The sequence below is a fragment of the Medicago truncatula genome, chromosome 5, assembly GCF_003473485.1.
Source record: "Medicago truncatula cultivar Jemalong A17 chromosome 5, MtrunA17r5.0-ANR, whole genome shotgun sequence".
Classification (NCBI taxonomy): Eukaryota; Viridiplantae; Streptophyta; class Magnoliopsida; order Fabales; family Fabaceae; genus Medicago; species Medicago truncatula.
This window is the reverse complement of record NC_053046.1, coordinates 4214603-4228704: the sequence shown is the minus strand read 5'-3', so window position 1 is coordinate 4228704 and position 14102 is coordinate 4214603. Positions and strand designations below refer to the sequence as shown.

General features: G+C 32.5%; 1 protein-coding gene across 1 annotated transcript; it reads right to left on the bottom strand.

Moving 5' to 3' along the window:
• Positions 1–8397: 8397 nt before the first annotated feature.
• Positions 8398–10693, bottom strand: LOC11436967 (bax inhibitor 1). The gene is made up of 6 exons (XM_003611333.3): positions 10520–10693; positions 10106–10249; positions 9910–10001; positions 9211–9397; positions 8952–9107; positions 8398–8800 (listed from the first exon to the last, which is right to left on the bottom strand). The coding sequence occupies exons 1-6, from the start codon at positions 10622–10624 to the stop codon at positions 8747–8749; spliced, it is 738 nt and encodes a 245-aa protein (XP_003611381.1). The 5' UTR covers positions 10625–10693; the 3' UTR covers positions 8398–8746.
• Positions 10694–14102: the final 3409 nt, after the last annotated feature.

Below are 14102 nucleotides of genomic sequence, written 5' to 3'. Positions count from 1 at the left end.
GGTCGGAAATGGAGTTTGGAGGATACGGGAGTTTTCACGGTCAAGTCAGCGTATAATAAGTTGGAAGTTTTAGTGTTGGTTGAGGATAGGTGGCGAGAGGAAGAGAGACGGGTTTTCAAAAGTCTTTGGAAAGTTCCGGCACCTTCGAAGGTGGTGGCATTCACATGGAAGGTTCTACTTGATAGAATTCCATCAAAGGTTAACCGTGCTAATCGTAATGTGCTACCTTTGGATGGTTCATTGCACTACGAGGGATGAAACCTCATTACTTCTTCATTGCACTTTTTCTTCCTCAGTGTGGTTGCAACTTATGTTGTGGCTTGATTGTTTTTTCCTTATCCCTCCTAACCTTTTTGTTCATTGGGAATGTTGGGGGGGGGGGGGGGGAAACTAACAAGAAGATTAAGAAGGGTCGTTGGCTTGTTTGGCTTGACACATTATGGGTATTATGGAAAGTCTGAAATGATATCATTTTTATTAAAACCTATGTGGTAGAGGAAGTGGTGAAAGATATTAAAATGTTGTCTTGGAGATGGATTTTGAGTAGGAAAAATTTACCGGTTTGTTTATTTTATGAGTGGTGTTGGGATCTGATTTTGTGCCTTAGTAGAGAGGGCCGAAGGCAAGGCAGGTTGCTTCGGGGTAGGACTTGTCTTGACATTATGTTGGGCTGGTGCATCTTTTCTGTTTTCGGCTTGCTGCTACGATTATGCAGGTCCAGGATTCCTCTTCTGCTGACAGCGCGTGTTGCCTCTGGGCTGTTGGCTGTGCACTAGCGTTCTTGTGTGGTTGATCAGCAACTTGGTTACTGGGGGCTTTTCATTGGTGAGGCAGTGGTATGCATGTTGTTTATTCATGTATATTACAACATCATTATTTGAGGCCTTCTTTGGTTTTGGGTTGTTTTTTAGGCGTGTAGGTGTTTTCGTCTATATGCGGCACCTTATTGTATTTTTTTCTTCCCATCCGCAAGCTTTTTGTGCGTCTTGCATAATCTCGACGAGAATAATATTTGCCTTTTCAAAAAAAAAAAAGAAGTAAAATGTATCACTAAAAAAAGATTATATAAAATGTAGAAACATATAAGCTTAATTACACTTTTGGTCCTCGTGTTTTGGGCTTCTCACGAAAATGGTCATGCCCTTTTAAAACAGAACAAAATTGTCATTCAGTTATCATTTTTATTGCATTTTTCGTCCTACCCCCATTTTGCCCTTCAAAAACGTTGATGTGTCCAAAAGAGCCCATAGGTGGCACTGCATACATGGAAAATAACATTTACATGTCATCAAATCAATTTTTTATTTTTGTAAAGACTCATTAAAAAAGGGGTTAATGGTATTTTACCCCCTGTAATATAGGTCATTTTTGGTTTTCCCCTGTAAAATATTTTTTTTGATTTACCCCCTGTAATTTTATTTTTTTTGGAATACCCCTTAATAGGTCATAAAAAAACGACTTTATTTTTTTTTTGAAGAATTTTTTCGTTTTTTTATGACCTATTAGAGGGGTATTAAAAAAAAAAAATTTTTTTACAGGGGGTAAATCAAAAAAAATATTTTACAGGGAGAAAACAAAAAATGACCTATATTACAGGGGCTAAAACACCATTAACCTTTGAAAAAACATTTAATTTTTTTGAGAGAAAAAAAAAACTCATTTAATAAGGACACATTTTACAAATAAATCTCCCAAAATCAATTTTTTTAGGGTCTGTTTGGTTAACTCAAAAAAGAGCTTTTAGCTTTTAGCTTATAGCTTATAAGCTCGTTTGACAAAAAAAGTTCTGTTTGGTAACACTTTTTCACCATGAGCTTATAGCTTATTTCACGAGCTTATAAGCTATTTTTCAGAAGCTATTCCAAGTAGCGTTTGAGCTTATAGCTTCTCACTTTTTCTTCCAATTTTACCCTTATTATTTCATGTAAATTGTATTTTTATCCATTATAATTTTTATAATAAGCTACGTAATAAAGACTACTATCCCTTTATTTCAATTTTTGTATATATATCAACTGGTCTTTTTTTTTTTGAAAAAATATATACCTTCGTTTTTTTTTTTACGAAACAAAATACTATTATTCTATTAGTGTTACTTTTTTTTTTTGAGGTAAGTGTTATTTTCTTTATTCTCTGTTATTAGTATTATTCTATTAGTGCTACTTTTTTTTTTGTTTTTGAGGTAAATGTTATTTTTTTTATAAAGTGGAAACACTTAAATGATAATAAATATAAGATAAAATTTTAGTGAATAAAATTTAATTTAATTTATAATACATAGGATATATTAAATTAATAAATTTAAAGTATTTTTTTAAAGAAAAATTAGTTTACAAAATTACAAATACTTTAATTAATGATATAATTTTTATTATGAATTAAGAATATCCTTTATGTCATTTTACATTTATCAGCTAGTTGAACCGCTATTTTTACCAAACACTTCAGTTAGCTTATCAGCTAAAAGCTATCAGCTAGCAGCTATCCGCTATTTTTATCAAAGAGAGCCTTAATCGAAAATTGATTAAAACATTTCAGAATCTTTTTAATTGCTATAGCAATGCATCTCCCTCAGTCACTCCTTCAACCATCTCTTTCTTTATTCCAGATCTGGTGCAAAATAAAAAACGCAACACAAAACAATAAACATCACCAACCCAGAAAACAAATAGACATGGCTTCCATTCCATTCCATTCCATTCCTAACGAAGACGACGTTCGCGAAATAACCATAGCGGCGACAACGGCGGAATAGCTTCACATTTGGCCTTGCTCATGATTGTGGAAGTTAAGAGAGCAGCGTGCTTGATGTGTTGGCTTACGCACAACCTGCAACACACATCAATTCACATAATATTGTTCATCCCTATGAACTCATTGAATAAGTTAACCATTTCACAAACATGGCCGAATCATCTTCTTCTTCACTCTCCTCCGCTTCTTATTCTGCAGTTTTCGCACCAAACAAACATGGTCGAATCCCACACCCAAACTCATTTCACAAACAAAAGAAAGATTTCCTCCTGCAACTTTAAAGACACAAAGAAGAACAACACTTCATCTTTATCTTCTAAAGAAATCGTTTCAGATTCGGATTTGGATTTCATCTTCTTCTTCTAATTTGATGCCACCGATTTTCTTATCAGTAAAAAACAATGATTTCAGATTTGGATTTGGGTTTATGCTAATCATGAGACATGAACCTTTTTGATGCTACCCATTTCCCCTCTTTGATTTCAGGAGTGAGGTAAGATGAGAGAGAAGAAAATGAGTTTGAAGATGAAGATTGAAGAAGATGAATATTGTAGGATTTTTTATTTTATTTGGAAACCCAATTTTTTTAATTTGATATTACAATTTCCATGGATGCATTTGTAATATTTTTTAATCTTCAATTTTGTTAAAGTTGTAATTCTTAAATTATTATTAAATGTGCTTTTTTTTTTCTTTCTAAATTTATTTTTTTTAATATTTTTTAATGAGTCCTTACAATATGCTGTCCCATATAGGTGTTTTATTTGCTACATCAGTTAAAAATCTGCCACATATGCATTTTTGGAGGATAAAATGGGGGTAGGACGAAAAATGCAACAAAAATGATAACTAAAGGACAACTTTGTTCTGTTTTAAAAAGGCATGACCATTTTTGTAAATAGCCCAAAACACGAGGATCAAAAGTGTAATTAAGCCAAACTTATATCGTTTCTTCAAAACAAAAAAAAAAATTGGAAAAACATCGTGGTGAGGTAACACACATCCTAGGTGGGTCCGGTTAAAACTCAAGTTCAACAGCTTGTCTTAGACCATGTGCAATGGTTACAAATTTTCAATACCCTTCAACACCCACTTTTTCAATTCCCAACACTTCACATCATTTTCTCATAATTCAACACCCATTCAATTTTTACCTCTCCAATGGTTTTTTCATTCAACACTCTACCCTACCACCTTTTATTTCTTATTCTTATTTAATTTTATATTTTTGTTTTTATAATTACCTAAAATTATCGATTATAATTAAATTAAAATATTACAATTAACTATTTATTTTTTAGTTTTTTTGGATCAGAAGAATTTTGGGTTTTAAAATAATACAATTAACAATGAAATTATAAAATTAAATTTCAGAAGAATTTTGGGTGTTGAATTGATTATTATTGGGATCCATTTCACTAAACAAAGACTAAAACTTCAAAAGAAATGCTAATAATAAGATTAAGAGAGTGAAAAATTTGATTTTTTTTTCTGTGTCCAAATCAAATGATCCAAGTCTCTATTTGTAGAGAAAAAAAATCACGAATTTTGGTAAAAAAAATAAAATAATTTGCAATGAAATAATTGAGTCCAAATTATTAAGAAGATAAAAATTCAAGCAAACAATTGTAACAAGCCACGTGTCACAGCTTTATCCACAATTTTTTCTCTCTCCGCTTACTCCCTGCCAGCGACGCGCCTTGTCGGCGCGTGTCCCACACGCGCCCAGCTTGGTGAACGGCGTCGCGCCACGTGCCCCCTGCGTCAGACTTTCAACATACTTAATCATTTCATCACCTCTCTTCTCTTCCCTCATTTTCAATACGCTTCTCCAATCATTTCAACATATTAAAAATTACTTTCAACAAGCCATTAGGGGTGGTCTTAGGCCAAATTTTAGTATTTTCCCCATAAAGTGATTACTGCGCTAGTTCTAAAAAAAAAAATTACTAACAAACGTCGTAAAAACATTTTGAGAAGAAAACAAAAAGCAGAGATTTTATTATGAAAAATAACAATTTTTACACATTGAATATATTCTTTCCCGTTGTTTTTTAAGAAAATATTTATACTTTAATTTTCTTAACAAAGTGCTATAAAGATATTCTTTAACATTTTCTAAAATAAAATTGCATGCGTAAGTATTATTAGTAAGTTCAATTTCAGTTTGTGTTCAAAGTTTTTTTTTTATTAATATGCGTGTTCAAAGTTTTTTCTATTGATATGTGTTCAAAGTTGTGTCATAAAAGATGGAGTTTCTATATTTACACTCATAAGTTGACATGTATCGATATATTTGTAAATAAGATTTAGTTATTATAATCATAAATAATAAAAAAATAATTTTTTCAAATAACAACAAAACTATTGATTTAAAAACCGAATTTATCATAAATAAAAGGTTGTACATACTTTTTTTTAGTTAAATGATTATACTTCACTTTTTAAAATGAATAAATGTACATGATTTAAACTTTAACTTATGTATATATCAACCGAATCAGAAATGATAGATGAACACAAGAATACAAACACAAAAACGACATCAGGGGTAGTTTTGTAATTTCCCCTCTAATTAAAACCAGAATTGTAGCTTCAATCTCTCTCCTCTCTCGAAAACCCGGTACTAATCTTCCTCGACTTTTCTCGACCACACCTTCATCTTTTCTCCACCATCACCTTTTCACACTTCTTTCTCGAATTTTCTTCTTCTCTCCAATACCGTTACACTAATCTTCCTCTTCTCTCCTCTACAAAACAATGACAAATCCAAATTTTTAAATTTAAATTCACATCACAGACACATGAATATAGAATCAGAGCTGAGATTGTAGATCAGAAACGACGTGGTGGGGGGAAAACGCGGAAACGACGCGGTGGGGTGGGAGAACGCGGAAACGACGCGGTGGGGACAGAACGCGGAAACGATGCCGGTCGTCGGCAAGAGAACTGTGTGAGGGAGAGAGAGCGCGTCTCCGATGGGCGGCGGTTTAAGTCAGTCCTATCAGAGAGGTATGGCAGTGACAGAGAGAGGGAGTATGATGGGAGAGAGATTGCACGAGAAAGAAGAAAATGAAATTAAAATAAAAAATAAAAAATTGATTATGTATTAAACAGTTGAATACAATACGGTGTCGTATTTGTGTTATGGTTTTTGTGTCCATTTATCAATGCTCCAACCGAATTATGCTGACGATGACAAGATCTAATGCAATTATTATCCTTTGAGAATGGTTGTGGGACCAGGCAGCTTTAACTTTAAGTCAGCCACGTGTACCAAAGATAAAAGCGTTAAGGTTGCAGAGTGGTTTTATGTGGTGAATCGTTTAAGCTTTATATACGTCCCATATACTTTTTCTAATAATGTGTCCCTTATTCTTATTCTTGGTGGAATAAAAGTTGAGAGAGCTTCGTTGGTGGAAATAGTGGGGGAGAAAGAAGAAACAAAAACAAGTCTAACCTAATTAATTCCTTAAAAAAAAGCGAACCTAATTAATCTAGGGTAAAACCATCCAATGGCCGGATTGCCTTTTTTAAAATAAAAATAAAAATTATCGTCATAAGATAAAGGGACCCATTTTCGATCGCACTCTAGTTCCAATTACTAACTAAACTAAATGTATGATATTCATATTGGTTATATACATTTACAAAGTTACACATTGTTCAGAAATCAAAATCAGTTCCCGTAAGCATAGCTCAGTTGCAAAAACAATGCATTGTTATATGCAGGGGTTGGAGTTTGAATCCCAGACACCCCACTTATTCACCTTATAAGGTGAATTCTAACTACGCTACCTGACAAAAAAAAGAAAAAAAAAATCAAAGTCAATGGTAGTTTATAAATAATATTCACGTTTTTCAATCTAACACGAAATCTATTATAAATGACAAAATCGTAAAAGACTTACATTCAAAAAAGATAATACTTCGAAAGGTAGGACAAAACATTGACATTGTCTTTGAAAATAAGGTCTAAACCATACATGATAATTGGTAAAAACGTAAACAATATCTTAAAAGGTAGTGTGACAAACTTGAGGTTGGAAAACCTATTACTATTATTTATCTCGACCTTCTGATTCTAAGGGAAAAAAGACCTTACAACTTACCCTAAAAAATAACACCTTATAACTTGATAGAAATATTGTTTAAATAACCAACGGTTCATTTTTTCTTTTCTTTTTCAGAGTCGGAATCTAAAAGTTAACAACTTAGAATAGATAGCAACAAATCAAAGGTATTGAAATTGGGTGCATTTTAGACTTAACGTGTCACGTAGCTTTATCTGTCACCGCCATTATTCGTGAAGCATTTTTTGTCTTGGCGAAAGGGGCTTATGCCCCATGATTTGATTATAATAATAGTACGACCGGGAGTTATCTCTTTCTTTTTTTTTTTTTGGTCAGCATGGTGTTATCTCTTTAATATTAGTACGATTGGGTTAAGATGATACTACAAAATACTCATAATTTTTGTTTTTCTGGATCAGGAGAAGAGCATGCAAAAGCATAAGCTGTGACATCTTCACTATGCTGCTACTGAAAATCCCACCAATCAGTAAAAAATTAAGCACAAGTATTCAGTGTTCTTTGATGATGGAGTATTCAGTTTTCTTGACGTTAAAGCAAATGTAGATCAATATGTGATTAGGTCGATGTAGAAACTTAGTGTAATCAAGATCACATAAAATCACATTTCAAGATAAGAGGTAGATTAACTTGGTAAGAATTGACTCATACTATATAAGGCACAAGTTTGACTCCTTTTAACTTCATCAAATTTTACAACTCTACACTACACGATCAAACAATTTGAGTGACTTCTTTTTATTCAAAATACCTTCCGAGATTTCTGCAGACTCTTACAGCTCAAGAATATATATAAGTTAAGAGAGAGATTGTAAGGAGATTGTGTTGGGTGTGGTGATGACCTAAAAAACCCAAAAAATTGACTAAATTTAGGGTTGTGAATTTAGAGAATTCATTTCCAGACACATACACAATTTTTTTTACGGGGAAAGGTCGACACAGTGGGTTAGCGGTTATCAATTCACATACATGTCATGTTCTTGTGTGTTAGATAAATCCTAGTTCTCTTATACCATGTATGTTCAAACTTACGACTTCAGGAAACTCAGCCTCATAATTTTGTTCCATACAAGAGTCAAACAAACATTCAAACCACCAATGTATGTGTTGAGAAACATGGCATCCATGAAAATGGAGAGAAAAAGCTTAGAAAGTTATTGTATTGATAATAGTTGAAATGATATAAAAGTGAAAAGAGAGATACAAAAGAGTCAACTAATGACTTATATAGTGACTCAACTAGTGCACTAACTAACTCTAAATGAGTATAACTAACTATATTTCAACAGTATGAAGACACACTCAGAAGGTTGCATAGCAGAATAAAATTCTAATAATCTAGTTGGGATCTATGACCTGTGTCAGTAACTTCTATATTGGTGAGTGACAATATTAGTTTTTCCAGATCCTATAAATGTTGCGCACATCCTGTCCCGGAAAAAAAACCACATTCTTGGGGCTTTCCATCTCTCAGATATAATGGTAAAACCACATTATCTAGGCATCCCATAAAATTTCAAAACTCACTTGTGAGGAAAGGAACACAACTGCGTGGACTAAAAAAGTTTTAAAACACAACATCTGTTAACAATTGTTTATATACCAAACTACAAGAATTCCTTCTAATTCATGAAGGAAAAAACCCCATAATAGCATCCAGTTTGACCCGTCTTAAAAAAATCGTGTGGCCCTAATCTTAAAAAATAATCGTACGTAATAACCTCTTTTATTAGAAAACTAAAATAACATGTCAACATGTGTTATAAAGCAGAAACATGACTAACTGCACAGTGGGACCAAGTTCAAGACGTTGAGAACACTCTTCAAACAACTGTTATTGTATCTTACTATCATCCAAAGATTACAGGATACGAGTCAAACAAGTTTGATTGGTAAGAAAATTATTCTCTTCTCTTCTTTTTCTTCTTCTCCTCCTCAGCCCTCTTGCTATTCAACTGCAAATAACAAAAAGCCAGTCAATTCAATATTCATAAGAGGAAAAAAACACAAAACAAAAACAAAAAGCCAGTCAATAAAGGAAAACAAAACACAAAAAACAGAAGTGGAGGAGAAATCTATGAAAGGCTGGTCAAGAATCAAACTTACAATGATGGCTAGAATCCGGACAAAAACTGCAACCAAATCAGTAAACAAGGTCAGAGCATGCTTCACATAATCGAGATCGCCAAAGTGTGCCTTCTCAACTATTTCCTGCGTGTCTACTACAATGTAACCCACAAACACCAAAAGCCCAAAATACAACTGCAAAAGTAGGATATAAACACTATGTAAACAACCTTATATCATTATAAAAACAAAGCTTAAAGATAATTCCACAAAAGTAAGAACTCAGGAAGTTATTTACCTCAAACTTAAAGAGAGCCATTGAACCTCCAAAGATGGCAGAAGCAAAGTGCAACCACATAAGAATGGACAACCCAGAAGAAACAAAGCCACCAAGGTAGAGGTACTCCCTACGCTTAGCAACCAAAGCTGCTCCAGAGAAACACCCGAAAGCCAAGGCAGTTGCGACAAATGAACTGAAGATGATGCTGGAACAATGAAAGACTATCGTCAGAAATCTATCCAAAACTAAAATTATATTATACATAAACCCACCTTTTCCCCCTTTGATTAAGATAAGTATAATTCTAAATTTTCCTTTTGATAACCAAAAATGAAAAAGAATTAGCAATATTTTTGTGGTGTTAAAAGAGAGGGCTAAACGCCAAAACAAGGAAAACTAAAAACCAAGGGGGAACTGAACAGCTGAGAGATCAGCGTAGAAATAAAATGCAGAACAAAATAGAACATTCTAGTGGACCTAACAAGAGACAAGCCGATATTAGCTAAGCCATCCGCCACTTGGTTGGCTTCACACAAATATGAGACCACAAAACAATTAGCAATTTAGCATAATACACGTATGAATATTATATATATATATACACTACATGAATATAGGAATCCCTTATGTGATTCAATGACCACATTATCAAACTTTGCCACAAAAAAAACAAAGATCCCAATGCATCAGCAAACCACAAATATAATGAAAGCATACCTTGGATCGACTTGAATAGCGAAATCAATCAAGGGTCCAATAGAGGCACCCTGAAACAGTGCCGCGGCCATCAACAAAGTCAACCTCTTTCGCTGTATACCATAAAAAGAAACAAACAGGTTAGTAATAATTAACAATTGAAACCGCGAAACCATAAAAAGAACAAAAAGCTACAAAAAGGAACAGAAATTCATACCTCTTCAAAAGGAGGTGTTGAGAGTAACCAAACACTAATTCCCAAGCACGCAATTGCGGTAAGAATACCACCAATGTTGAGAAGGACATGGAGGTAAGCTCCAACAGCAGCAGCGGCCACAGCAAAACACAAGGTCAAATAAACCTACAATCATTAATTCAACACAATTGTAAAACTAGTTCTCGTAAATTGTAATCAATGAATTATTCCAAAAAATTCAATGATTTCATTAACCTAATTCTTCTAAATCTCCGTAATAATCAAAACTAGCTTAATCAAGAAAAGAATTGTTCCGGTCATAAATTTAACTTGGTTCTCAACAAGAAATGATACATATAAGATGAATCAAGAAACCCTAGAAATTATGGTGAATGAAATAATTGAAAATTGAAAAGAAGAAGAAAAAGAAGAAACCTGTTTGAGGTGATTCTGAACGCGAGGAGAAATCTGATTGAAGTTTTTGAGAGTATTGAAATTCCATCGAGGTGTTGAATCGAAGAACGAAGCGAATGAATCCATGGCTTTTGTTTGTTTGTTTGTTTAGATTTCGAATGCGAATGCGAATGCGAATGCAGAAACAAATAATACCAAACTTTATATATTTATATTAATTTGATATGATATTTAATATTTGAAAGAGACGGGTAGATGGGAGGATAATTTCGAAGAAAGTTCTGGTTATTAATGTTAATTACTAGAATGTCCCTTTCTTACTTACCAAGTAATATGTAATAGTAATCCAAATTTGGCTTTGTCTTGTTTTCATTCATCTCACAAACTTTGACATTGATATTTCGATAAAACGAAATTTCTTTGTTTTGTTATTTGTCAAAGTGAAAGTGTTTATCTACGTAATGCAACCAATTGGAGCTTGCCAGATCAGCGTTTATGTTGTACTCCACGTCATCATCATACAACAGCAACGAAACTTACGAAAGTACAAAGTCAGAACAAATCACGATCCATATGACATGGCAAGCAATTTAGTTACTTTCTTACTTAAATAAGGAGTAGATTTTTTTCCTTCTAAAATGTTCTTTAAGTTTTGACATTAAATTACAAATCAAGATTCGTCATTTATTGAAGGAAAACAAAAATATTCGTTTTTTTGCCACAAAGATGACATGTTGTGTTAAAAATGTGCTTTAAAAACGATAATAAGTTTTTTTTAAGCCAAAGAAAAATGATGCTCCTTTTGTCTCAAATTACATAGCATTTTGGTCATTTCACGTGTATTAAGAAATGTGGTAAATTTTGTATGTAACAAAAATATTATAAGTTGTTATACAAAAATATCTTTAACAAATAATATGAGAAAGATAAATTAAAAAATTGAAAATAAAAAGAATAATAAATATTTAAGATTATAATAGAAAAACAACATTAATATTTCATCGAAATTGTAAACCGACTTATAAGTTGGGACATTTTTTTTCAAACTTAAAATTTGGGACGAATGAAGTAATAAGTACAATTTTTTTAGAAATGTATCGAGTGTCTTGAACATCAATTAAGAAAACTAATATAACAATGTTGTGTTTGGAAACCGGTGGAAATTAGTATATTCAAAATTTATTAGAGGTAGTATATTCAATTTTTTGAAAGTAAAAAAATTATTGTTATCAATGAAAAGTTTTTATTTTTAGACAAAAATATGACATGACATTAGTTTAATTGGATGATGAGAATATACACAACCAAATCACGTGGCTACCATTGTGTTGAACTTACAAGTTTTGTGATTTTGTCCTTTATATTTTACTTTGTGCCCACGATTTTTTTTTTTTTATGACCAATTAGTGAAAAGTTTTTAAAATGTAAAAACTTCAAAGTTATGTTTATTATTCAGTTCGGGTGTTCAGATTGCACATCACAAATTGTGTTGAAGTGACAGAGTGGCTAGTGTTCTTAATCTGGCAAATGGTTCTATTGGTGTCCCTCATATTTTGTATGTCGGGAAACATATCAATTTTTGTGCTATTTTTTTAAGAGGTAATTCTTGTGCTATTCTGTTTATTGTGTGGTCTTCTTGTCACTATTTTGTTCCTACAAGGTTTAGTTGCAGATAAGAGTCTGCAAGCCTCGCCTTCATCCACTAACAAGTTGGAGAGAATTATTCTATCCTGACAAATACCTAACTACCGATATCATCTCGAATACACATGCCAACATCAGTTCGATTATGAGCAAAATAAAAAAAAGCGACAGCATTACATTTGAAAGGAGTAGTGGAAGGTTTTTGCCAAATACTAGTAAGAGCTCATAAACTGTCCAAACAAGATCTAATATGCATTTCCGTTGCTGGTTGCTTGCTGCGCAAGCTACCAAATAATTAAAACTGCCTACCGACGAGAAACTACCTGATTGTAAGACTACTCAACATTCTCTCAAACTCGCTTATTACGTTGCTGCCAAATGCTCCACAACATTACAGCCAACATAGCCATCGTATCACCGGACACATCGGATAAAATGAGTGTACAAATGTTGCACTGTTACTGCAGGCGTTGTCAAAAAAATTCTGCAACTGATCCCAAGTGCCGCACTCTTGCCAAACCAATAGACTGATGCTGCATTGAAAAAACACGTCCAAAAATCCTCTCCAAAATCTTAACAAGAAGTGCAAACAGGGGAACACTCCACACCTCGATCACAAAGTCTAATAGAAGTTCGTAAAATGTTTCTGCAAATATGTCTAGCATGATTTTTCACATTTCGTTTTAAGGGGAGGAACATTTGTGTGGTCACAACCTCGAATATAATTCATTTGAAGACACTCACAAAACTTGAAAAAGGTACAATAGATTTTTTTTTTAATAATCTATATTTTTGACATAATTAAATGATGGGTTAAATATGTTTTTGGTCCCTATAAATATACCAACTTTTCGTTTTAGTCCCTATAAAATTTTCCATCAACTTTTAGTCCCTATAAAATTTTCAATCACTACTTTTGGTCCCTATTTTTAATGAAATTTAGCAGAAAAGTGTAGAATATTGTAAAAATCTTTCATAAAAAAAATTAGAATTTTTTAAGAAAACATAAATTTAATATGAATTTTTAACCATCAAAAATATAAAATTCATATTAAATTCATGTTTTGTTAAAGAATTCTAAGTTTTTTTGGGAAAGATTCTTGTAATATTATGAATTTTTCTGCAAAATTTCACTCAAAAATATGAATTCTACATGAGTTTACTTTAAAGAAGGGACCAAAAGTGAAGATGGAAAATTTTTGAGGGACTAAAAGTTGAAGGAAAATTTTAGAGGGACTAAAATAAAAAGTTTGTATATTTATAGGGATCAAAAATATATTTAACCCTTAAATGAAATATATTGTTATGGATGTAATTGGTTTTTTTTTTTTTTTTTTTTTTTATGATTTTGTAAAAACCGTACCAAATCAAAATGTTCAATTAGTTGAACTAAGAGGGAGTAGGTACGAATACATGTCCCAACTTACATTCAAACCTTGGTCGAGAGTCTAGCTCCTTCCGGATTCTACAAGACCCAACCCACATTTTTATTACTCTATAACTTTTGATGTGATGTTTATAACATTTAACATAAAGTTAATGATTCAAATAAAAGTAATTTCCTTTTTTTAAAGATCTACTTAACTCATGTGAGACCTAGCTCAACCGACAATACCGATATTGTTAGGTTGTACACATTCATCCGGGTTTCAGCTCGTATAAATAAAAAGATTGATTTTTGTGCATTAATATCAATCCATAGAAAACATCCAACAGGTAACAAGTACTTAATCTTTGAAGTGATCTGATTTTATTTTTAACTGCTTCCCAAATTAAGAACAGAAAATTAACAGGAAATATGACAAACAGAAAGAGTTTTATCAAAACTGACAAATTGTTGAATCTTGAGCAAATAAATTTAACTTGAGTTCTGACAATAATAATGCAACAATCTCTTCGGAAGTGATCGTTAAGCTTTCCATTTTCTATGTTTTGTGGTAACTATTAAGCAAGCAGTGTA

What these genes read in the sequence shown, in the direction of transcription:
- LOC11436967 (XM_003611333.3), bottom strand. Translation starts at nt 10,624, where the DNA reads ATGGATTCATTCGCTTCGTTCTTCGATTCAACACCTCGATGGAATTTC. An exon ending in TTCAGAATCACCTCAAACAG is followed by an intron (nt 10,250 to 10,519) that starts GTTTCTTCTTTT and finishes TAATGATTGTAG; the next exon opens with GTTTATTTGACCTTGTGTTT. An exon ending in CAACACCTCCTTTTGAAGAG is followed by an intron (nt 10,002 to 10,105) that starts GTATGAATTTCT and finishes TATGGTATACAG; the next exon opens with CGAAAGAGGTTGACTTTGTT.